This window comes from Passer domesticus, chromosome 2, assembly GCF_036417665.1.
Source record: "Passer domesticus isolate bPasDom1 chromosome 2, bPasDom1.hap1, whole genome shotgun sequence".
In the NCBI taxonomy this organism is placed as follows: Eukaryota; Metazoa; Chordata; class Aves; order Passeriformes; family Passeridae; genus Passer; species Passer domesticus.
This window is the reverse complement of record NC_087475.1, coordinates 8,945,653-8,972,218: the sequence shown is the minus strand read 5'-3', so window position 1 is coordinate 8,972,218 and position 26,566 is coordinate 8,945,653. Positions and strand designations below refer to the sequence as shown.

General features: G+C 40.5%; 1 protein-coding gene across 1 annotated transcript in view; it reads left to right on the top strand.

Moving 5' to 3' along the window:
* OTC (ornithine transcarbamylase) overlaps positions 1 to 26,220 on the top strand; it is a 31,415-nt gene extending 5,195 nt beyond the window's left edge. The window contains exons 4-10 of the mRNA XM_064411265.1: positions 7,079 to 7,166; positions 12,848 to 13,001; positions 20,056 to 20,178; positions 20,933 to 20,986; positions 21,088 to 21,237; positions 21,751 to 21,888; positions 24,483 to 26,220. Coding sequence (XP_064267335.1) covers positions 7,079 to 7,166; positions 12,848 to 13,001; positions 20,056 to 20,178; positions 20,933 to 20,986; positions 21,088 to 21,237; positions 21,751 to 21,888; positions 24,483 to 24,542 — 767 coding nt within the window. The 3' untranslated portion in view covers positions 24,543 to 26,220. The remainder of the gene's footprint in view (positions 1 to 7,078; positions 7,167 to 12,847; positions 13,002 to 20,055; positions 20,179 to 20,932; positions 20,987 to 21,087; positions 21,238 to 21,750; positions 21,889 to 24,482) is intronic.
* The last annotated feature ends 346 nt before the right edge of the window (positions 26,221 to 26,566 follow it).

Genomic DNA, 26,566 nt, shown 5'->3' with positions numbered 1-26,566 from the left:
GCTCTAATAAATATTTTTCTAATGTAATACGCATTACCATTGTTACATTTCAAAGTATGTGCTTAGGCTGGGAATCACAGTAATGCCTTGATATAAATTCAGGGGAAAAATTAACATGATTACCTACAGGAGAAGATAACTTGATGGAGACTCAAGGATATTAGCCTAATCATATCATGCACTGGAACATTTTTCTTTTAGGTTACAGTCCTGCAAACACTGAAACATGTACCTGTGGTATCTTTATTTGCATGGTAATTGTTCTGAATTCAAAGACACTGCAGAAATAAATAACTCATCAATTAATCATTCATAGCAAGAAATAACTCTGAACTGGTGATGCATCAAGGAAGAACTTGCTCTTCTTTCATTTAAGTTGACCCAGCATCCCTCACTTCTCCCTAGTGAAGGAATAGGAAACCTGTTGAGTATTCACATTTCTTTACAAGTTGTAAGAGAGAAGGTAAAAATAATGGAAGGAAGAAGCAGATACATTAACTCCAAGCATTTCTGAATTTGCCTTTGTATTGTCTGGCACAGCCATTTGCCTGCTGCTCCTGCTCTTTAAGCAGACTTGTTGTTGCTTTCTGTTTTCTCCTGATAATGAGGACTTACTAATGTGCATTCCGTCTCTGTGAAGACCACCCACCTTTTAATTCCTGAGTTTTCAGTCCAGTTTCATGTTTCCTGCCATCCTGGTATATGGCCAGGTAATGAATTCTCTGGATCTGTTTATCCTTCATGCTTCTGTATTCTGAGGGAAACACTGCTTAGTCCTTGGCTTTTGTAGGCTTATGGAAGGAGGAAGCTCAGGAAAGTTCAAATGAATTAACTTAAGGATGGGAGTTAATGCACATAAATTCATCCAAGGGAGAATTAAGCTCCAGTGAAATAAAACAAATTTATTTCTGAATGAGAGCTTCCACAAGAGAGTTTAATGCAGTTTAGCTTCTGTGCATTAACTTCACACCTTCTGTTAATTGGTCTTAAGTCTGTTAAGCCTAAGACTTTGCTTCAAAGGCAGACTTAAGTTATTTCTTTCCACAAAAACTCTATACATTTCAGCTGCTTTTTTAACATAAATGAGTCCCTCCTTGGAATTTCTAACTCAAAACAAATGTGGAGCCACATGTGTTCCTTTTAGCTAAACAAGATAATTTAATACCAATTTTCTAATGTCTAGTAAAAGTGGACAATTGCAGTGGATTGAAGTGTTTATTTATAAAGTTCCTGAGTCATCTCAAATAGCTCTTCCCAAGAGTTGCCCCTTCAATAACTTGAGAGAGGTCACTTGTAGGGCAAGGTCTTGGGGATGAGATTAAGCTAAACAAATTTTGCAACTCTCAGGAACAGCTAAATCAGTGCATTTCATTACAGAGGAGAGACTTGGAAAACACTGATTACAAAAACTTCCCTGTGCAGGGTCTAGGAGTTTGTTTGGATATATTAACACCGTGGAAGAGTTTTCAGAATTCCTACTGTCCTTATGCCTATAAAGAATGACATAATTGAAAAAGAAATAAAGAGAGTGGTTGAAGTTCAAAGTAATCTCTGAAGGTCATCTGGTCCAATCCCCTGCTCAAGCAGGGTCTTCTAGAGCCAGTTGTCCAGGACCATGTTCAGAAGCCTTTTGAATATCTCCAAGGATGAAAATGACACAATCTTCTGTGGCAATCTATGCCATTGCTCAATCAGCTTTTCAGTAAATAGAATTTACTATTCAGAGGGGTCTTCCAAGACTGTGCCCATTGCACTGTTGAAAAACACCTGGCTCTGTCTTCTTTGCCTCCTCCCTTCAGGTGTTTATATACCTTAGCAATATTTCCCCTGAGCCTTCTGTTCTCTGGGCTGTGCTATCCAAGCTCTCACAGCTTTTCTTCTCATATGAAATATGCTTCAGTCCCTCAGCCATCTTTGTGAGCCTTTGTTAGCAAGGACATCCCAACTGTATCCCATATGTCCATGTTTCTCATACTGAGGACCCCTAATCCAGACTCTCGAGGTCACCAGTGCTGTATAAAGAGGAAGGATCACCTCCCTCCACCTCCTGACAGTATTTGTCTGGTGCAGTCCAGGGCACCATTCACCACCCTTGCTGGAAAGGTACACACACTGCTGGATCATGTTCAATTTGCTGTCTACCAGGACACCCAGGACATTTTCTGCCAAGCTGCTCCCCAGATGGGAGGCCCCCATCACATCCTGGTGCAGGGGCTGTTCTTCCTCAGGACTTTGCATCTCTCCTTGCTGAACTTCATGGGGCTTCTGTCAGACCATTTTTCCAGCCTGCCAAGATCCCTCTGGACAGCAGTATGACCCTATGATGTACCAGCCACTCCTCCTAGTTTTGTGTCAACAGCAGAATTGCTGAAACCACACTCGGTCATTGAGACCCTTAACACAGGTGTTAAACAGGACTGGACACAAATGGACCCTGAGGGTCCTGCTGGTCACTGGCCCAAACTGGACTTTTTTTCTGGTGGTCATCACTCTCAGGCCTGGCCATTTGGACAGTTCTGAACTCATTCCAAGCTCTGCTCATCCAGCCAGGCATCCTCAGCTTGGCTAGGAGGATCTCATGGGAGACACTGTCAATGGACACAATGGAGTCCTGGCAGACAAAACCCACTGCCCTCCCCTCATCTACCAGGCCAGTCACAGAATCACAGAGGTTGATCAAGCTGCCAAGAATGACTTCCTCTTGGTGAAACCATGCTGACTATTTCTGACAGTTTTCTTATCCTTAATCTGCCTGGAAAGGGTTTCCAGGATTAGCTGCTTCATCATTTTCCCATGGATTGAGGTGAGGCAGCTTAGCCTGTATTCCCTGGGTCCTCCTTATTGTCCTTCTTGAACTTAGGGGTGATCTTTTTGCATTTCTCCCAGATGTCCAGAACAATTGAAGATTATCAAAACATTAATTTATTATGCATTGTAATAGATCAGTTGATATTTAATGTTTTCCAACATCCTGTTTCTCTGTTTTATTCTAATGACATTGCAATTGTACTGAATAATATACCTCTCGTTGGGGTATAATTCATTGCCTCTTTAATCTTGTCCTAATGTGTATTTCTGAAACCCATATAATTTTACCATTTCTAAGATAAGTAGTGATGTTGTAGGTTTAATGCAGAACTAGAAGTAACTTCCATAGAGTAGTGGCAAAGTAAATCCAGTTCTGTAAGCCTAGGAGATTTATTTCTATCACTGGCTATTTTATTAGAAAATGTGACATATCTGCTATTACACTGGAAAATGTCAGCTCTTCACAGTCAGAATCCCATACCCATTCTGCATAAAATTTTGTGTACTTTTTGAAAACAGAACTATTCACATGGTCATATATTACTGGTAAAATAAACATCCTCAGGCATGGCACAAGTTGAATGCCCTGTTTTGTTATAGCTTTGGTGTAAAATAATCTGATTGTCACTGTTGCTCTTAAAATATACAGCTGCAGTTATGTTGTAGTGAATAAGTCATAAATAAATCCAACCATTTCACAGACACTGAATGCAGACAATATTTCACAGGGCAGAAATAGAGAGGAAGCAGTGCAGGTAGGAAAGCTCAGCCTACCTTCTCTTGTTGTGCACTGGAATATACAAAATATTAACAGCCTTATCGGGGTTCAGTGCCATTGGCTTTAGTGAAATTACTCCCAACTCACTCCTCCTACACAGTGGGGTGAGAGGAACATGATGGCCATGCCTGAAGACTGCTACACAGAGTCACAGAAATAATTGCATCGTAGCACATGAACTAAAGTAGTGGGGATTGTATTATATGGTACAGAGTCTGTTTTCTTTTCAAGTATTTAAGTATTATTTAGCTTGGCCTCATTACAGAGGACCCAAATGCACTCTCAGTTTACCCTTCACTTAAAAGGGTAGCTTAAAAAGAATTTTTAAAAACTGCTTATCAGTTTTTAGCTTCTGCTTTAAGAATGTTCTGCAATTGCTGCCTAGGAGAGTTCTTTATTATCAGTCTAAATGGAAAAATACTTTCTATTTTGTAAGTCTGGGCAGGCAATGAGGAAATTAATAAATGCAAATCCATATGTCTTGAAATTCTGAAAAAGATCCTTCCTTTGAGTCTGAGAAGATGGCTGTATGTGTCTCCTGGTGACAGCTCCAGAACTGTGTAGCCAACCTGTGAACTACAGGATTCATTTTGGCCCCCTTGCCCCATGCAGCAGGGACAGCCTGGCATGAAGCTTTCAGTCATGTCCTGTCTGAAAGAGTCTGCATAAGTGGGGTCAATAATGTGCCACAGCCTGAGGCGTGAAACTGTGTATTTTGAAAACTAACAGTAGTGAGAAGTGTGTACATGAGGTAATAATCTAGTCTGGATTTGCAGTATGAACATGTAGTAGTTTATTGAAGATATCACAATTCATATAAATATTTAGTATGTGACCAGGTTGTGACAACAAAGGATTAGATCTCCCAGTTCACACAGCACTCTGATGTTTATTTGCTGAATTGGTGCCTGCATACCTTCAAAAGTCATCCTTTTTTTTTTTTTTTTTTTTTTTTTTTTTTTTTTTTTTTTTTGCTTTCTACTGGTAGTCTGGATGAAAGAATCTGAAAAAAGTTCTCTCTCTGCAGCTATATACAAAGCTAGAGCACAGAGCTCCTGTATCCTGTATTTCCAGCTGGAAAGTTTTGTATGGAAAGATGTTCCCAGGCCCTGCACAGATGGCCAGTTCATGAGCAGAAAGCTCAACACATCAGGGCTCTGTGCTATGTACACAGACTCCAGGTGGCAGCTCTGACTGGGCTGCCTGACATCTGGAAATTCTGAATAAATGCTCAGATGTTCAGATTCCCATTGTTTTACTTGGACATTATTTCTAGAAAACAGAACATGTCCATTGGAGCCTGCCTGGACTGTGAATCATCTACCAAAATGTATATGCATTTAGAATCCTAAAATGCAGAGCTGCTGTATTGTGTGGAACTTGCAGGAATAAATAACATAATTGTATATGACTCCAAAAAAAATCCAGAAGAATTTAGGAAGGAAAAGTTGCTGCCAACAACAGTTTATCCTTGAGGTCTTGACTTAAAAATTGGCACTGAATAAACAGGCTGTGATGTGTAGTTTGTATACACTCTCCTTTAAATGCAGTGTTTGTGTGTGAGTTGCAGAGGGGAGGTGAAAAAAGTAATAGTATAAGAAATGGTGCTTCATCCTTAAAAGTTTGCTTTTGTAGTATTGTTGAGATTTGGAGCAATCCTTAATGAAAACAACAAGCAATTTAAAAGGGCCCATTTAATGAAATGAGTATACACTGGCTAGGGGAGCAGAAATTTGCCCATCAGGTAGAACCTGGAGCATCATTAGTTTTAATCTGACATTTAAGGAAATTGATGCAGTCCAAAAGCAATGATTTGCCAATATTGTTTTTATCTATTGTATTTTAAACTCCAGAGGCTGGCTGAACTGATGAAAAGCAGAAAACCTCACCTCAACCCTGCTGCTGGCAAGAGATGGAAGTTAATAAGGGTTTCTCCGTGTAAGAAGTCCAGTTGTGGGGCCCACACCTGCTGCCTGTACCTGTTGGTTTTATCTGTGAAAGGTTTCAGTGTTCAGTCCTGGATTAATCCTCTTTTAAAGAGTAGCTGTGGGACGAAGTTTTTAATCCATGGCAGACCTGTAAAACCACCGTGCTGAAGCTGCAGTGCTGAATCTGTCAGCAGTGCCATCTAATGGATACAGCCAGCTTCAGCAGCTTTTGACCTTTTCTTATAGTTTTTTCTTCCCTTTCCACTCTTTTTTTCTCTCTTTTTAATTTTTTTTTTCTCTAACAACACGAAATTCGTCAGCATCTCCATGATATCACAGTTTGGTAAACAAAGTGGGGGTCTCTACTCTTCTGTGCTGTGTGCAGCCTTTCTCTTCCTGGCAATATAAATATAAAGATGGGATTCTTACTAGATCTTTGTTACAATAAAAGACTCACGCCCCCACAGTGTTGTCTCAACAAGGCTGGTTTGTCCATACTAAGATTCTCTGGAAATTTCCTCCATCAGAAATGCTTGTGACAGGGCAGGATCTGCCTGCAGAAAATCTCAGTACTGGAAGGGAGTGACATGAAACAGCCTCATCAGGCCCCATCCTCTCAATGTGTGGCCATGAGGGATTTCACACTCAGATTCAGTAGAAAGAGGCCTCAGACTTAAACCAGGCAAAGACAGAGAGACTCAGATGTTGGTGAAAAGATATTTTCTTCCCTGTCTGTGTCAGATGGTTGCTTGTGATAACTTTCTACAATGGTGCAATTAAAATAAAGCAGCAGAGAACCTGAGAGTTGCCTTTACCATGCAATTTGTCTTCATCCAAAATACTGTTCAGACACCTCTGAAGTTCCCCAAAATGTTTTCTATTCTTAAATGATGCTCAAGTTTTTCCATGGATTCCTGCTCAGGAATGGATTTTACTCTTCATACCTAATCCATCCAGTTCTTTGGACCTCCATGCAAATTCCTAATTATTGCAAGGTAGAGGGATGATGGCAGGGCCTGAGACCTTTCCTCTTCTCTCTCTCACACTATAATTTTTAAGGCACTTGGTCATTTGAGACCAAATTCAAGTTTGTTACAGTGTGTGAGGAGGGTTTTCTGTCTGAGTGACTTTACATGAAAGGCAGTGTTGTTCCTTGCAAGGATGTGGACGTGCACCAGGTGACTTGGGTGGTTCTTCCAGGATGCAAAATCCCATGAAGCAGAAATGCAGCATGATGCATGGATTACCTGGCTTTTAACAGGAGCAACAGTGATGTTTGTGGTAATGTGTAGCCCTGGAACTTGAATCACTGTTCCTGTGATCACAGATCAGAACTCATGGCTAAGGATTTCAGCAACAAATACATTTGAGTGGGTTTATTCCAAAGCACATTTATTTGAAATTTTGTGTGTCAAATGCTAATCATTGTAACATTTTGATATCCTGATGAGTTCTACTTTTATTTTTGCAGATGTATTTTATATCAAGAAGATTTTGAATCTTGGCTGGAAATATGAGGTGCTGGTGTTTAATTTCTCTTTTTCTTAAAATTTTTCCTGACTAGGATTTTCTCTCCTTGGAGGACATGCTTCCTTCCTTACAACACAAGATATACATCTGGGCATTAACGAAAGTCTCAGAGATACAGCAAGGTTGGTAAAATGTCACTTGATTGATAGCTGCATTTGGTTGTTGATTGGGCTGACACCTGTCTTACAGAATTTTGGAAGCTGATATTTTCTAGAAAGAAAATATCAGCTTAAATTACTTAAATATTTACAGATCAGCTCACAGAATCTTTAGCTCACTAAACCTTTATTCCATTCTCTCAAGCTATTCTACACTTCCCAGACAGAATTATTTTGGCATATAGAGTGTTAATTAGAGTTACATTTACAAATGGAACAATTTTATGAACCTCAGTAGTCATGTAATTCCACTGATGACAGCACATATATTGTAACAAGACTCAAACCTTCTGGTTCTGCTGCTCTTGGAGCAAAATCAAAAAGCAAAGACATAATTTATGTTTGTTAGGCCAGCTGCTGGTGGGCCTTGGCCCGCTGTAGCAGTGACAGGGTGGCACCGAGGCCTTTTCTGGTCCCCCCATTTCAACAACATGAAACTGGACCCACACTTTGTAGCCAGTTTGAGTTGCTGCACCCTCCTTCCCAGCTGCCAGGACTGCTGAGGAGGCTGGGCTGTGGCTCCCTTCTCCCACTGGTGTCCCTGGAGGATGTCAGTCATGCCTGTCCTCACAGGCAGGGGTGGGTAGCAGCCTGTCTCCATGGCTGGGGCAGGGAGGACCTGAGCTCAGAGTTTTTCTGCAGTGGACTGCCTCTGATGTTGAAGAAAGCTGGCAGGACATGAGGTCATGTTTTGCAGGTGCTCCTGCTGTTTTCCATAGCATTCCAGCTACTAAAGCTTCATCCAGGCTTAGCATTATCCTGCTTTCTAGGCAGCCCTTTTGCAGCCTGGGGTTGAGTCAGCCAGGCCCAGCTGTGGGAAGGTTAGCAGTGTCCCAGTGGTCCTTTTTGTTCTGGTGAAAGATAGGCAGTGTCAAGGTCATCAGGCTCAATTCAAATGTGCAATCAGGCAGATGAGTTCCATTGCCTTTGCTGAATACCACAGTTCTCAGTCAGTGGGAGAGACTGTTTAAGAACTGTGTTGCTGTTCTCTGTGATGAAATCCAACAAAAATTAAAGAAAAATGATCAAACCTTTGAACATTTTAAATTTTCCTTCCTTGTTTTTTTACTACTGAAATGGAAGACATATGGTGTTGATAGTAAAAAGTAAAAATTCCAGTCCCTTGAGGTCTGAAAGTATTTAACTCTCACTCTCTGCTAGATACATAAATCTGCCAGAATCAAAGTAAGCTGCAACAACAGAATCATAGAATATTTTGGGTTCGAAGAGACTTTAAATATCATCTTGTTCCAAACCCCCTGTCATGGACAAGGACACTTTTCACTAGACCAGGTTGTTCAGAGTCCCATCCTATTGTAAATGCGGGGCCACCAACGAAGGAAGGAATGATGAGGATGACTCCATCTTATCAGAAGGCTAATTTATTACTTTATTGTACTATATTATATTAAAGAATAATATACTATACTAAAGAATACAGAAGGGATACTTACTGAATGCTAAAAGGATAATAATGAAAACTCATGACTCTTTCCAGAGTCCCAACACAGCTTGGCCCTGATTGGCCAGTGAGTCAAAATAATTCACACCAGAGTCCAATGAAACAATCACCTGTGGGTAAACAATCTCCAAACACATTCCACAGGAGCACAACACAGGAGAAGCAAATGAGATAAGAATTGTTTTCCTTTTCTCTGAGGCCTCTTGTTGTCTTTCAGTTTCCCAGGAGAAAAACTCTGGGTGAAGGAATCAGGTTCAGGGAATGTGAATGTCACACCATCCAGCCTGGCCTTGAACACAGCCAGGGATGGGGCATCCACAACTTCTCTGGGCAACCTCTGCCAGTGCCTCACCATCTTCACAGTAAATATTTTTTTTCCTGATATCATCTAAACCTACTCTCTGTCAGTTTGAAGCCCCTAAATAGTTCCTCTCCATTTTGTGTGGGCCTGTTCAGGTACTGGCAGGTTGCAATTAGGTCAGTCTGGAGCCTTCTCTTTTCCAGGCTGAATAATGCCAGGTCTCTCAGCCTTTCCTTGTAGTAGAGGTGCTCCCTTCCTCTGATCACCTTGCAGCCCTCATCTGCATTACTGCAAAGCTGGCTGTAAACCCCAGCAGCCAAACCTTCGGGAAGGGGAAGGATGAGGTCAGGGCCCTTCCAAAGCACTTCCCTGTAATAACCTCTGCAAGCATTGCCCCACCAGCCATGCAGGGCTGTCACTGGAGCCTCTCTGCCATTCAGATGCCAACCCTGCAGCAAATCTGACACAAAACCAAATATTCTTGATATAGGCTAGTTTTCATTTCTTCTTCTTCCCAAATGTGCAGTAAAGGGACATTAGATATTTTGTTTACAGTGCTCTGAATGGCCTTTGTTTGCGCAAGCAAAAAAGGGAAAAGGCAGACAATAAACTACAAGAAACAAGGCAATAAATAGAATCAAGTAAATCTTCCAGCCATTCTGCAGGCATTCCCATTCTGTGGATAAAGTTCCTACAATATCCACTCCCCAAACAAACCTTCAGTCCCCTTTTCTCTCTCACTGCTTGCTCTTCCAGGACAAGTCCATATTTATGACTCACTCTTACCTGGAATTTTGCTCCTCTGCTCAGTCACAGCACTCACCTGCTACAGTGGACAGGGGGTTTTCCCAAATCCTTACAGACCCAGTGCTCTGCTTCACTCCTGCTGTCATTAGCAGAAATACTACTGACTGCATAATCAAGGCTGAGTAGTTTACCCTAAAAAACAACTGGAGTGTTGATTCCTTGGTGCTTCTTGTGAACGAAAGACGACATCCCAACCTCATTCAGAAAATGTAAGAACAGAAAAAGAATGCCTGTAGTAGACCCAGAGGGTATTTCAAATATTTACAGGCATGTGTCTGGGGCTCTGAAGGCCTTTGAAGTACTTGAGATTGAGACTTAAAGCGAAAGGGGCACAGATCCATAAAAGTCACAGGTTTTATTAGAACTGCTGCAGGTAAGGGTTGAAAGCATTGCTGCTGTGAACATATTTTTAGTGACTTATTACCTGCTCATAAATCAGTTCCTCCATGCTTCACAAGACATTTACATTTATGCTGACACTGTGGCAAAAAGTTACCACCCATTAAGGAGCTCTGAGCCTTTCAGTGCTGTTTAACATGTCTGATCTATTACCTGAAATGAAATATAAGTATTGTGTCTGTATTCCCCACTGCAGAGCAGTTCCACTGGGCATCACTAAAGCTCAGTGGCCATCAGGTTCAGTGGCAGCCCTGAAGAGCTCACAGGGTGATTTAACCAGTCCACTGGAATTATTAGGGCATTAATCTCTGCGTTTATGGGGAACGGGTTTATTTTGCTGAGAACACATCCACTGTCTGTCCCTGTGAGACTATGAGTGAAAGTGAAGTGGTTTTGTCAGAAGAATGGATATAAATGTCAAAGAATGGATATAAATTGTCAAAACAAAAGCAAAACTACCTTGCATAGCAGTATTCCATACAAAACATATGCAAATGCCCCATTTTCAAATTCAAAAGTCTGCCACACCAAAAAGGCATACTCTGTGTTTCATTTTGGATTCCTCAGAGGATACAGTTAGGAAAAGAAATTAGTTTTTCTCTGTGGAAATAAAAATTACTTTGAAAAGAGATATATACAGTATTTTGATGTACTCAGTGTTTCAATATAATATATTTCCAGGCTCTGGGAATTTGAAGTTCATAGTCTCATGGTTTTGAAAAGGAGTGAAAAGAGAGAAAAACCTATTCCTTGATAAAATAAGGACATTAAATGTAGTCACCTGATGAACTCATACTTACAGCCCTCAGCTTCCAAAACTTCACCTTTGATAAGACTCCTGTATATTTAGGACTTTTCTTTCCTCTGCAATTCCAGCCTTACACGGTTTCCTTTAAACTGATTAAATTACCGGAGACTTAATCATTCCCCTATAATCATAGACCTTCAGGTGAGGGTTATTTGTGTTTTTTTTTCCTCTCAAGTTTAGTTTTATTTTGGTTTCACAAAGAATACAGCCAGTTCACAGCTGCTTTTCCTACTGTAAAACATGACATCTAGAAATGCTGGCAGAAGAACTGTCTGATGTCCCACTGGTAGGTGTCCAATAAATAAATCTGAGATCTACTTCCAACAGACTAAAGATCAAAATCCAGCAGTTTTCACTAGCTGGTGATTATAAGTAAATTTTCCCTGATGGCATACCCTATGAAGGAACCATCTTCTTTAATTTCTTGATTAGCTGTGTCAAACAGAAATCAGCTGAGCTGACATCTTAAAAGGAAAAAAAAAAAAAGCTGTAAGGAAAATAAGCAATTTTCCAATGTGATTGCCCCTTTCCCTTGACTGATGGGGACTGGCTGTGTCTTGTTTAGGGTGTCCACCAGTGAGATGGCTAAAAAAAACCCATGCATCACATCCCTGATGACCAGTTCAGAAAAAAAACCAGGTTTCCCCTTGAGAAAGGAACTGGTGAGCTAAGAAGAAATAATGGCACCAGCAGTAGCTGTTCCAGTACTCTGTAATCAGTAAATACCTCGTTCACTTCCTCCTTTTCATTTGTAGCTTCTATTGACAGTCTTTTCTTCAGAGAGAGCTCTACAGGCAATCTTGTAATGTTTTATAAGAGCTCTGCTTGTGTGAGGAATGTCTGGTGTCAGTAGAAAATACTTATAACTGACTTTATCAGGAGACCTTGCTGATGATGGTACTAACAGCCTTATTTCCACAAGAGGAGATGCAAAAATTTGTCATGGCTAATCAGGAAGGCAGATAATGCAAGGATTTTTTCTCCGTATTTCTAATTCAGTCCTCCCTTGTTTTGTTTTAAGGTCCTATTTCAGATAACATGAAAACACACAAAATGCTACTTCAAAGTCAGGCTTCAGGGCCTGATTAAAACACAGAAATGCAAAGAAATTAAGAGCTCTAATCCATATTTAATTTATCTAAAAAATTCAGAGTATACTATGCTAATCTCTGTGTCTTTCACACTTCAGCAAATGAAGTTAATGCCAGAGTGGTACAGAGGCTTCTGCAATCCCTTCCCTTGTTCTGAGTTTGAAATTTGGGCATTACTTGAATGCTGATACCCTGTGAGTCAATACACAGGTGTGTAGGTAGGAGAAAGCAGACCAACAATCCCAGCTTGTTCTGTTTCTGTGTTTATTAAGATCAGTAAACAATTGTGGTAATCTAAGATAGATCTCTATTGCTGATCCTCACTGAGTCAGGCTACCATACAGAGTCTGTCTTATTCAGTCAATGCTACATTTGTTCTTTGCTAAAAGACTGAAAAAAATAATATACCTTATCTCTTCTGAGATTATCAAATTTTTCAACTGTTACAGTATCACACAATTTCTTATCTTAGTTCAGAGAGCTTAACATGTATCAATGTTCCATCTAGAATGAAATGCTAAAGAGAAAAGAATATAAAATACAGCAGCAGTTTTCATTTACTTACTATAGTAGTGTTAGGAAGTGAAACTTCTTACTTATTAGCAGCTTGTTAAATGACTACATTTGAGTATGTTCTGCAGGCATGATAAATTATTCAGATAGCTGAAAAATATTGATTCATTACCATTTCTCATTAATATTTATGTGTTACATGGTGAAGAGTGCAATAGGGGTATATTTATTATGTTTGACTTGAGTATTTTCTACCATCTCTAGGGTGCTGTCCAGCATGACAAATGCAATCTTGGCTCGAGTTTATAACCATAATGATCTGGACCTAATGGCAAAAGAAGCCACGATCCCAATAATCAATGGATTGTCTGATTTATACCATCCTCTTCAGATTTTAGCTGATTACCTAACTCTTCAGGTAAAAATATAAACTTTTTTTTTTTTTTTTGCTAATTCTTAGTAAGTATTTGGGGAAGTCATCTTCAAAACAATTTATCCCTAGGTTTTTCAAAGTAGTAATTACATGGCACTTGTTGTTTAAAGAGATCTTCATCCAGCAATATAATTAAGGACCTGTTTAATTTAAAACAATTACATAGTCATATCAGCTGTAGTGGGGCTGAAGTTAAGCATAAAATTAAGTATTTCATTGGAATTAGTCTGCAACTCAACAAATGTACAGAGGGCTGCACATATTAAGACAAACATGAGAATCTGGCTCAGGCAAAGCCAGCAGAAGTTTTTCCATTGGCTTAAAAACACTCAGTGGTTTGCTCTTGTCTCTTAATCTATGGACAGCTTAAAAGGCATTGCTATTTATGGATTAAGAAATTGGTTGAACAAATTTGTTTTGAAAAGCCAGTTAATGTTACCAGTACCAGCGCTTAGTGTTCAGGCACTTTAACCAGTTTAAAGTTTGCTCACATCAAAGAACAGTTATGAGAGATTGTATTTTTTTATTTTTTATCTAATGTAACAGTGGATCTGACAACGGGATAACATTTTACACACAAAATACCAAATGTTTATTTGTGAACAGAAGAACTATGTGGTTTACAATCGGTTGAGGATCTAGCTTATAAAAAAGATTATTATACTGCAGGGCTGGTTGACAACTATGATGAACTCCTCTGACCTTGTTTACTTTCTGAATGAATAAAAACCACACTGCTTGAAAATGGTAGGGCAGAATAATTTTCTGATTTATTCAGCTATGTTTCTCAGTTGTTGGGGACTTTGCTATGGGACATTCAGTGTGTGGGAAAGATCTAGTGAGAGCAATATTAAATTATTCATGCTTTAAACATTAAATACTGGAATACTCATGTTTGGTCAAAATCACTTCTTTATTTTAAGTATTTTTTTTGGTAAAATTTTATATTCATGGTGAAGAGACCAGCAAAAATTGGTGAACTTGAGACTAAAATGCTTACAGACCTCAGGATAAGGGGAGATTGGTGAGATCACATTGAGCCAGCCTCAATGTTCAAATTGCTTAAGAGACAGTAAGCTGTAATGAGAATGTCATCATTTTGTTTTAAACACTGTACGCAAATATAGGTCAGAAGAGTCTTCTGGTTGTGTTTTGTGGGGTGTTCTGTTTTGGAAACACCTTATTAATTAGCATTTCATCACTTGTGAGTAGCATTCTTCAGAAAAATCTGTGACACACAGCCCACACAGCCATGGGTATCTCTGCCCCTAAACATGGATTTATCTCGGCCACTGACCCCAGCACCCAGGCTCACAGTGCTTTTGCCCTCTACTCCACCTCCAGCTAATGAAGAGGGTTCAATGAGCATCCCAGGCACCTTCTGGAGATTCATCTCTTTCTGCACTGATCTTAGGGGGAAGCCTGTGGAAAGCAGCAGGATGAGAATGTGCCCTGTTGATCACCCTCTGCTTCTCCATTGCATCCTTGCATAGGGCAGCTGTGGCAGAAGCTCCAGGTGAATATGAGCCCACAGGCTGCACTCTTCCCTGGCTTGAATTCCAAGGGCAGCACCAACAAATAAACAGCATAACAAATAATGCTGCCCAGCTTGAAAAGGGCTGCAATATATTCTCAAATTCTCCTTGCTGTGTGATCCCAAGACCTCAAATTATTACAATTTTCAAATTCATCACCATCATCTTCCTTATTATTCTAACAATTAGAAATCCCAACTAAGCTGTGGGTGTTCTTGCTGCACCAAACACAAAGGAGGATGTCTTTGGTGATGAACAAACAGGTCCATTGCAGTTGGTGCTCAAACAAAAGACATATTTGACATGGAGAGGTGTCATGACAAAGTGAGCACTTAGAGAGATCACAAGGAATGGCTCAGCTTTTATACAGACATGGAAGGGTTTTTTTAATATTTGCAGCACTTTCACTCTCAGCCTAATAAGCAGAGCACCATTTCCTCCATCTGCCCATCTCTCCCTGACTCTTTCCAGCATGTGCCTTCTCCTGACAAATTTTGGGCTATCTTTAAAGGGCAGCTGGGTGCCCACCCTGCTGTGCCAAGGGCATGTTGCACTGCTGGTTGCTGACTCACTTTCCATTCCTGCTCTCTTATCCAGGAGAGGGGCAGGCAGGGGAGAGCTCCCTGGGGGTGATGGCACTGCCTGAACTCTCCCTTTCTGCTCCTCTGCTCCCTTTTTTTCCTCTTTGCACTGTACAGTGAGTTGGAGACTCGAGTGACATGTAATGAAACAACTTTTTAATCATATAATGAACTTTGCCAGGCCACAGAAGTGAGATTAACTCTTGAAGAGGTGTGAGCCACCGGGTCTAGTTGCTGCTTACCCCAATCAAGTTTCTCCTGGGATTTTCAGCAAGATGTCATCCAAGTACTGCCTGCAAGATTAATATAGGGATGTGGAATGGTACCACTGATTCTTTAAATGAGTTGAAAGACCATACATAACATTTAGACTGTTTCTGTGCAATGCAAAGGCAATTTATTTGATTTATACATATATGCAAAATAAAATAGTGGCACAGACTGCTAGCCTAATATTTAAATGTAACTACAGACTTTGTGCAGCTTATTTCTCCTTAAAAAATGTCTCTTCCCTATGCCCTTAAATATTTTCCTGCCTGGATCTCTTCCTCCCTGCTGTCAGTACATACCCAAAATGTACTTTTTTTTTTTCTTCTCTGTTTTCCAGTGCAGCTCTATATGCACTCTGGTCCTCTTCACGCTTAGCACATTTTTCTTCTTCCATTTTCTATATCCTATTAATTTTGTTGTGTGCCTTCTTGAACCCTCCTCAAGAACTTTCTCTTTCCTCTGAAACTACATAATTTAAGGGTTTGGTTTGAAAAAAATGTTTTCTTGCTTATAGCTTCTATTCCCTTTTCACAGGTTCATTTTAGTATCATTATTTTAGTACAGTCCAAACAATGGAGCTGGTTTATTTTCAGGGCTGTCAATTCTCATTCTGTATTCAGGGCAAATTCTCATCCTGGAAATATCATTTTCAGGTCATGCAGTGTGCTTCTGTTATGGATATTGGGGTGAGGTTCCTCAGGTTCAGCATCCTCCTGCCCAGTGCCTTCTTCCTAAGCAACCTGGATCCCCTCACCTGTTTGAGGTCTAAGTTGGCTCTGTCCTTTAATATTGTGCTCAGGGTTAATGCCCCCTATTAAGCCAAGAAAAATGGGTTTTTTTAGCCTATATATACACTATCTTCCTTCTTAAAGTTTGTGTTGAACTGAGTGTACTTGAGTTATAACCCACGCAAAATGGTTGCAAACACGTAAAGAACCTGTTTGTGAGGATTTGGGGATTTGGCCTTTAAAGACTGTGAGTTTGTGAGCACACACCGAGCCCCTTAACTCCTCTGCTTGTGCTGTAGCAGCCACGAGCTGAGTCCACCCAGTGCCTCTCAGTGCCCTGGGCAGGGGCTGTGGCTCAGCTTCTGCTCTGCTCAGCGTGGCTGGAGGGCAGCATCACACAATTTGTATTCCAGAGACAGCCCGGGTATTGACATTGATTCAATTGATATTAATGTCACTGGCCAAATCAGCTCCCTTGTAGCTGACTGCAGGATGGCCAGACTGGTAATTAGAGTGGATCCATATGCCACTAGCTTTTTATGTCACTGGTCTGGGGGGAATTTTCTTTTTCGGAAAGCAACGGTTGGCACAAGAAATACATTGGTGATTTCTTTTTAAGCAGCATAACAAATAATGCTGCCCAGCTTGAAAAAAGCTGCAATATATTCTCAAATTCTCCTTGCTGTGTGATCCCAAGACCTCAAATTATTACAATTTTCAAGTTCACCACCATCATCATCCTTATTATCCTAACAATTAGAAATCCCAACTAAGATCTGTCCTGTTCCTCTAAAATATACTTTATCAATAACCATGACAAAAACCAGTGTGGGAGTACGAAAGAAAACTGGCCCAGCATCTGCCTAAAGCCCAGTTTGAGAACCAGAGGACCCAAGTTTGCCCAGTTTCTCATTTACTGGGTTGCACTGCCTCCCGAAGGGCTAAAGCTTTGATTAGTCCCTGGCATTCCATTTTAAAATTTGACAGATTATTGATTCATTATTCAAAAGCTTGTTTTAATTGAGGGCTGTTATGACAGTTGTGGTCAAACATTTCAGAATTAATCTATAATGGTGTCAGAGTTTCAGTCTCGCTGGAAGCAAGTCCAGGCAGAGGCAGGCACAAATGTCCCTAATTAGTTAACCCAGTCTTCTCCACACATACAGCAGGGTCAAATCACTGAGCAGACTTATTTTTTCCCAGAGTTGTCTACACTGATACACTTCAGTCATGGATAAGAACAGAATGAAATATTGTAAAAGCAACATGAGGTTGAGAAAATTGAATGTAAAATTGGCATACTTATTTAGTTGGGATTTTTCATGAGAATAACACAGGCACTACAGCAGCAATAACTATGTTAGAGGCTTCATAAGGGAGAAGGGCTCTAGACTTTCTAAATATGTTAATTTTTTTGTGTGGCTTTACTAGGTAGGAGTCATGTTCCAAATGTAGAGTGAAACTGCAGAACACCCATGCAGGAGCAAAGCCTACATCAATATAACATAATTTGTAAAAACTGGGGAGGGATGCAAAGGGGAAATTTCTTCAGAGGTTCTGGTGATCAGCAGGTATTGTAAAGGCTCTCATTTAATTTAGAGTGTTACTATCATGGCAAAACACTTTTAGCAAGATTTCACCTGTGTGATTGTGTAAGCACATACTGTAAAAGAGGGAGTGGGCAGGAGGGGAAGTGTGTCTCATTTACTGTAGATTTTGTACTGCCTCCAAGCTTTCTGGTTCTGACCAGCAGAGCCACCTCATCTCTGCTGGAAGCTGAGGGTGTGTGTTTGCTCATAAGCAGTACAGTCACAGTCACAGTGATCTGGCTTTAGATGAAAAGGTTTGAATTACAGCAGCAGTGCACCAGCGGCAGCACAAAGCCTAGCCCAGGATACAAAACAGGCTTCGCTGGCACACACAGAGCTTGATTCTGCCTTGCTATGACTCCTTCCATTAGCAAAACATCTTCATTAAAATCAGTTCAGCTATGTCCACTCTACACAGTAGTCACTGCAGGTGTGGTTTGCAATTTGCAGTGCATATCAGGGATCATTATACAGACATGTCCAGTGCTCCATATTTTATCTGTAACAGCTAGTAGCTTGGGAAAACAGAGGAAAGCACTTAGTATGCACTGTGCTTCTTTTAATGCAGAGCAGCAGCTGGCAGTAAGGTGAAGTTGTTTAACATAGCAGTGTATTTGTGACTCTAGTCAATGCTTGGAGTATTAAGGCTGAGATGTCTATTTTTAAACAGTGAGATGAAAAGAACTCAGGACTGTCTCACTTGCTTCTGGCTGTGGGTTCTGGTCTCAGCTATCACTAAGCTCTGAATGGAAACAACACCTTCAATAAATGCTTCAGTCTGGCCTTCTCCTAGGAGCACCATTGCTAGGAGATGTGGAAGGACTTTGAAAGATCCTTGGAGACCTGCAGAATGGTTATACTGAAATAACTTCCATGTCCACAAAGTCCTGATTTGTTCTCCTGTAAATGCCCTTGCATCCAACCTCTGCCAATGAGCCTGCTGTTAACAAACTTGACAAAAAAAAAGCACTATTTTTGCAATACCATAGTTTTAGCCCTTAAACCTGAACAGTCTAGGACTCTATCCAGTTTAGGTATTTACAGCACTTTAATGTCATTCAATTTTCAAGTACTACTATTTTTGACTCAAAATTGTGGTCACTGAAAGAAATGCTAATAACTTTGTTCTGGAACAACTTCACAAACTATTTGTTTAGGAGAAGCTGCTGCCAGGAGAGGAGGGGGTGGTCCCAGCCCTTTTCCTGTTCAGTCTTTTGGCATCTTTTCTGCAACTGCAAGGTTGCCACTTAGTACAATGTGGATGCTTATCCTCTCTGACAAGCATTGAATCATGTCACACAAAGTGTTGAAACACTGCCTGGCTTCCAGCTACTACAATGCAATTGTAGCATGGCCCAGATTTGAACTAAGAATAAAAGGCTCTCCAGAAACTGTTTCAAGTAATGAGATAGAGTTTTACAGAGCAGGCTTATAGGAGAATTTGGTTATGTCTTTGTAAAATTTTGGTATCAGCTTAAGTGCCCATAAGCATGTATATTTAAAACAAGACTCATTAAGAACCCTCAAATTGTCCTGCTTTGGAAATACGTAACCCCTGTTACTCTTGTTCCTCCTTAGGCCCTTATCTGCTTGGGGTGGAGGGACACAGTAACTGCACATGGCCAGGCTGTAAGTGCCATCAGGCAAAGCCACAGTTAACTCTGTAATGCTGTTTGAAGTTTGGGCAATCCACATTTTTTTCAAAAATCCCTGCACTCTTTGGCTGAACAATGGAGAACAAATGCTGCGGGCCACGAGTGGCACAGCTGCTTTCAGAGTGCTGCTCTTTGCTGTCCTGTGCACTGGGGGTGAAGATGCACTCCCAGGACCTGGGCACTGCCATGGCCACAGGGAACAGCGTGCAGAGGCAACCAAGCCAGAGCAACTGGGGGAAAGCTGGAAGGAGTTCTATTCCAGGCATTGGGACTGTCTCTAATTATTTCCAACATTCGCTGATGTTTATGAGGCCCAAAGAACAGCTGTACATCAGTGATGCTAAAACCACTTTGTATCTGCCTGAGCCTCAGCCTGAGCCTCACCACGTGGCACACGTGCCATTGTGTCCTGCTCACAATGTGCCAATGTGTCCTGCTCACACGTGCCAATGTATCCTCCTCCAGGGGAAGCAGCAGCACTTGGCCCTTCTTGTATGACACGGGGAGGGCTTTCCTTCCATGACCATGCTGTAGGAGTGCAATTCCAGGTGTGCTCCGAGCAGGCAGCACTTGAAGGCAGCCAGCTGCCTTTGCACAGACCCTTCCGATCATTCCCTCTTGTCCCCCAGCCTGCCCAGCTCCTCTGGAATGTAACCCCAGAGCTTGTGATTGCTTTGGCAGGAGCACTATGGAGGGCTGAAGGGGCTCACCGTGGCCTGGATCGGGGATGGCAACAACGTCCTGCACTCCTTCATGACGAGCGCGGCAAAGCTGGGAATGCACCTGAGGATCGCCACTCCCAGGGTAAGAAAAACCAAATCCCTGGAGAAAGGAAGGCAAACTGCACCCAGGCTTGTCTCAAACACTCAGGCACTGCTCAAGGGCCCCAGCTGGGGGTGCCTGCATCTATCTGGGGTGTCTGTTTTCAGAACCAAGGTACAAAATCCAATCCAGTTATTTGGATGCAAAGCAGGAGTGATTCTACTGAGTCCAACATCAGAAATGGGAATACATGACAGGAGTATAAATCATGGAGGATCACAGTTTCATCTGATAAAGCCTTATAAACCCATCCAATGTACTCTCCCCCACCCCCCCCCCAAAAAATAAAAACAAACAAACAAAAAAAAAAAACAAAAAAACAAAAAAAAACCACAAAAAAGAAAAAGTTAAGCCTGTTTCAGATGGGTGGAAGTTTTGCATCTCATTTAATGTAAATTGGTGGTGCAGCATTTTAGAATGTTGCATTGTAATACAATATAAAATATCTTTAAAAATCAGTTTAGAACAAAAAAATTAAATGTTGTTTATGCATTTAATTCTATAACTGTCAAAATACATTTTTCTTATGTTTTTAGAGCACTTTTTGCCACTTTATCTCCAAAATAAACTTTCAACAAAATCAGCATAGTTTCCTCAAGTTTTACAGTTCTGAAAGGTATTCTTTTTCCATGGCCAATGGTTCAATAAGTATTTTTCTAACCATTCTTATTAATTAGTGAAGTTCTTATACATTTTCCATGTTCCATGATATCTTATCTATCATCTCTTTTGTCAGGGCTTTGAACCAGACCTCAGGATAACTAAAATAACTGAACAGAACTCCAAAGAGGTAGGAGCCTAAGAAACAGCCTCGTAGAATAGTTTGAATAGAGTTTATTTTCAGTATAAACAAAGTTCCTTATCTTAGTGATCTTATTTTATTCACATTAGTCTGGTACCAAGTTCCTTCTCACAACAGACCCTTTGGAAGCTGCAGATAGTGCCAATGTTTTAGTCACAGACACATGGATAAGCATGGGACAAGAAGAGGAGAAGAAAGAAAGACTGAAGGCCTTTCAAGGTTATCAGATTACAATGCAGGTAAAAACTGAGATTTTGGGTTTTATTTACGTTTTTACACTTTGTATTTATAAGAATTTGAATCAACCAAGCATGAGTTTGGGGGGGGGTTGAGTGGGGCCATGGAAAAGCCACATGCAAACCTCCCTCCAGCTTAGAAAACCCACAGAGATAACAAAGTTTGAGTTATGTCATGCACTCCACATGGCTTGGACCCTTTCACAGCTTCCCAATGAGATCCAGCTCCAGAACATGTGCAGCAGAGGGGTTTTCATTCCCCTTCTGAACTCAGAGAAACTGGAGTGACTTTTTGACTTTTGTGAAGTCAGCATTGAACTCTTACAGACTTGCATGGAGATATTCCCATCTTATTCACAGATGAGGAATTCTTTTGAAGTCTGTGAAATTCTTCTGAGTTCATCATCCAAGTAACCAGAGTGGGAGTTAATATAAAATTTGTTAACTTTTTTACTAGTCAAGGATTTTGCTAATGTCCTCACATATGTCTTTAGTTTATATGTTTTTAATCTACAGACTGCAAAATCTGCTGCTGCCAACTGGACTTTTTTACACTGTTTACCCAGAAAACCTGAAGAAGTTGATGATGAAGTATTTTATTCTCCACAGTCATTGGTTTTCCAGGAGGCTGAAAACAGAAAATGGACAATTATGGTAAGAAAAAAAAAGAAAATAAGATAATATTATTTGGAGGTTAGAGTCAGTTCTGTTCTGCCTTACATAACAGGCTTGAATTCAACCTGATTCCACAATAAATAGTGAATGTTAAGACATATTTCAAATTTACCCCAGAGCACATCACAATTTTGACTATAGGAAACATTAGTAGCACAAATACTTCTGGACACAAATGTGATCAATTTTGGTGATATTCTGCTGTTGCTTGACCCAGGTTTTATCACTAAGTGAAGTCTACAATATAAACTGTCAGTTTTTTTGGTAAATAAATCACTGGACTTTAGTGATTAATTCAACTTCTCAGTTAATACATGTTAAACACTGAGGTCCCAGGGTCTGGTCTTAGAGACTGCAGTTTCCCAAACACTTAAAACCAGTTATTTTCTCTCACGAAGAGCTGCTGCTGACACCAGTGGGAACTTTCCCTGAGAAAATGCTGGAAGAGCAAAGATTTGAAAGATCCTGGAAAGTTATGGTGTGGGTGACACTGTGTGACCATGGGAACCATGAGGGGACACTTGGCATTTAACATAAACCATAACTCCCCTCTCAGCATTCCTGGAATTTCAGAAAATTACTGCCAGATCTCAGTAGCCTATTATTTATTTTTGGCTCTAGATCCACCAAGCTGACAAAAGCTAGTGAAAACTTTCAGAGGTGAAAAGAAAAACAGAGATGGCATTGTCATAGTTCTGAGATGAAGTCTAGATGTGCTCCTAATGAATAAATAAGGGGTTTAGTGTTGTGTTTGCTAAAACCTCAGATATTGGACACAGTCAAAATTACTAACAAATTTGTGCTAAATTCATAGTTTTTGTATTTAAAATTCAACAAAATGCTTGGAATTTTTTGTTGGTTTTAATTTTGCAGTGTTTCTAATTGATCTAAGTATTTTTAAAAAAAAAAAAAGAAAAGAAACCCTTTGGGTTCCAGATGCTCATTTTGGGGGATGTTGGGTGGGGGGTGTGTGAAAGGAAAATGTCATCTTTGTATTTTATCAACGTATAAAAATAATAAATGCATGGGTCTTGTTTATATAGTATTTTCTACCACTTGTAGCACAGAGAGCAAACTGAAGAATAGATTATTTGCTCAGCTGTAGATGCAAGCAGGGCTGAGTGCAGCCAAGAATGGGCAGCACTGAGGGGCTGCACAGCTGGAATTCAGGCACCTCTGTGTGCCTGGGCTGACCCTGGCTATCTGTTTCTCTGGGTGGGGATTGAAGGCTCTTGAGATAGTAGTTCATGTTTGGACTCAGGTGTTTATTGTTTCTTATCAGTAAAAAAGACTGATAAGAAGTAACTCACAACTGTGAGTTTGGCAGCTTTTCATTAGAAGGCACAAAATGGCTAACAATTTCTTGTTACAAGGTCTTTTAAGATTAAACTATCCAATTAAGAAAGGACACATAGATTATTTTCCCTTTTAACCCAATAACTGATCCCAAAGAGCTGCAATGCAGACTTTTCCACCCAGTTACAGAGTGCCACCCAAACCCATGAAGAAGGAGGAAGAAGAAGGTAAAGAAGAACAACCTGCCTCCACCCTAAAACCTCCATCTTGCTTCCATCCACAACATACCAAAAATCCCAAAACCTAAATTTCTCACCAAGTGATACACCTACACTACTCTCTATAATCCATTTCACACTTTTGTGGATTCCAGTCTATCTTGAAGTCTAGGAAACTTTCTCCACTAATGAGAGTCAAAGTCAGGGCTCCCGTGAGGGCCAGGGCACCTCAGAGCAGACAGAGAAATATTCCCAGTGCCCTGAGCTTCCACACCTGGCAGTGATGAGGGGAAAGGAAGGACAGGCAGCAAGACCACAGCCCCTGGAGAACCCTCACAAATCCAGGGCCAAAATAACAATGTGCAGTCAGACCTTGCTGTGAAATCACAGCACCAGGTGAAGAACCAGGTAAAGCCTTGCCAAGGCCAGGCAAGTGTGGAGTTTGTTGTGAGAACAGGCTCAGCAGAGCTGCTGCAGCACCACATTTCATTTAGCTGACTAAATCACTGCCATTTCAAAGCTGTGCCTGAGGCTGGGCAGGCAGGGCAGGAGGGGTGGATGGCACACTCTTGGCCTCAGTGAGGGTTTTCCATGTTTCACTACAGAAAGTATAGCTAAACTGGGATAAATTTCAGAGTCCATGTTCTAGTGTGGCTCTCACTGATGCTAATGGAAAGTGCTGGAATCCACAAGCCAGCCCATGTGATGTCTGGGTACCTACAGCATCTCCTAGAAGTAGCTGAGAATACATCACAACATGCCAAAAAGGCCTCAGCATTTGATCTAAATGCTTGTGTGAATTGCTTCTAAGCTGTCCATTAATATATTTTGTCCACACTGAGAAAATCTATCAGCTACAATACAGAACATCCTAGCTGAATTTCAGCTCTTGCCTGATTCATCATAAGAAATTCTAGCAAATAAATCTAAGTGTACCGTTTTTGTCAGGATAATAACTTTCAACACAGTTGAAGCTGGAAAATATTTTCCCCTTATTTATTTTTATGGAGTATCTGTTTCCAATGTGATTGGATTTTTTTTCTTCTCTTCCTCCTCTAGGCTGTCATGGTCTCCCTGCTGACAGATTACTCACCACAGCTACGAAAACCCACATTTTGATGCTTGGATTCCTGCCAGGAGAAAAATATTCCTCATCAGCAGAATATTCTGGTCCGCAAACACATAGATCTTCTTCAGAAAGGACCAAAGCAATGAGTGATTTTTTTAATAAAACCATACAGTTGGCTGTATAATATTGCATTACACTTCTGAAAATGTTCAAGACAATAAACACCAAAGAAGCTGCTTTTCATCTGGATGCTCCAAGCTGGCCCTCCTTTTTGGGGATCAGCATCATAGAAAACATTCCAAGGTTGTACCTTAATGGTTGGGCCTACCAGCAGCATAGGCATGGTATAGTCTACATGTAGGTGTGGTGGGATTGCACTGTGTGATATTGATGCCTGAAAATATTTAGCTTTTTCATATATTTGTAGCTCTGTATATTTTTAATATATAGTTGCATAGTTTCTAGTGCTTTTCCTGCTCTTAGAACAATAAGCTAACTCTTTCTAACACATTCTTGAAATTCTGTTTAGTCTTATTCTCAAGAAGGGAATTTCTAACAATGATATCTTGTTTTTCACCAGAATTTGAGAGACATAACATGCAGGACAAAAAAAAAAAAAAACCCTGGACCAACTCCAGAGGGGCAGATCCAAGGGTGGGTTACTGGGGAACTGATCTCTGATTGGATGTACTGCTAGATAATAAATTAACATTATAAAAATTGTAGAAATCCTGTATCACACGTGCAGAGCCATTTTTGTGCGCCTGAAAGCTTTCATTAAAGAATTGCTTTTTATCTTACTACTCTTAATATTGTTTGGAAAGTTTTGTCTTTTGATTCCAGGCAGCAATATGACAGACATAAAATCAAATTGCTGATCTCAGGAAGTGTGTGTGGAGCAGCAGTGCTGCAGTTTGCCTTGGCTGTCTGCATTTCCTGGGTACCCTGGCTCCTGTTTCTGTTCTCCAGCCAACCTCCAAATCCCACTCTTGTGTGACACCAAAAATATAGAAAACTTGTGAGCATTATGCTTCTCCATGACATTCCTGTGGGCTGGTGCAGGGGGATACTGCTGTGGAATTGGAATAGAGCTGTTTGCATGGAGCTGGATGCAGCAAAGAGAGACAGCCAGAAGGAACTGGTTCATTCTGTGCCTATCTCCCCTAGACCTTCATTCCCCAAACAGAATTTTGGCTAAAGAATTGAATATTTTTTTTTTCCTAAGCAAACACAAGGGTCACCACATGATGACACTTATACAGCTTCTTTGCAGAAATTGCTGTATTTTGTCTTGCACTGTAACACATCGTATATTTCAGCTACTCCTTCTCAGTAGTAAATAAATTAATGACATTTGCAGTTTTTGTGATATCTGGGTATTTGCATGTAATATTTCAGGTAAAGGTTTGAGTTAACTATTAACAAACATCTTTGTTTCTAAATCGTTCACTTTTTTTCCCCCCACTGTAATACTGGGACAATGTCTGTGATATTTAAAGAAATTCTGCAAATGGGTTTGCATTTTCTGACCAGCTGCAAAACATTATTCAGTTCCTTTCCAAACTGGAGTTCACTGCATGGCCACACATCACTGAAATGAAAATAAAGATACTTTTTTTCTATCTATTTACAATTGATTTCTTGGTTTTGTGTGTCTTGTTAAGATTAACATTTTCCTTTACAACATTACAAGGGTTTCAATAATTCATTGAACATTTACACTTCAGCAGAGACATAGCTGTATCGATGATGTAGGAATAGGATATGTGCTAGAAATCAATGTTTTACTCCCCAGTTCAGCATGTGGAGGAAAATGCATGGAATACAGTATATTTCTGTATATGGTTGCAGTAAGTCCTGTTTTTTGAATTAGGCTCCAGTTCAGCAAGATACATAGAAGTAGGATTGGTCCTCTTGGACCTGGTGAGCTGTTCATGTGCTTAAATTTGAAGATGTCTTATTGACCTGATTTTAGTGCTGTCTGAGAGTAAGACAGCTCACTTTACTAGCCCTTTCACAAAAGGCACATTAATATCAGTTTTATGGTGTTGCTCAATGTACTGTCAGTGAAGTC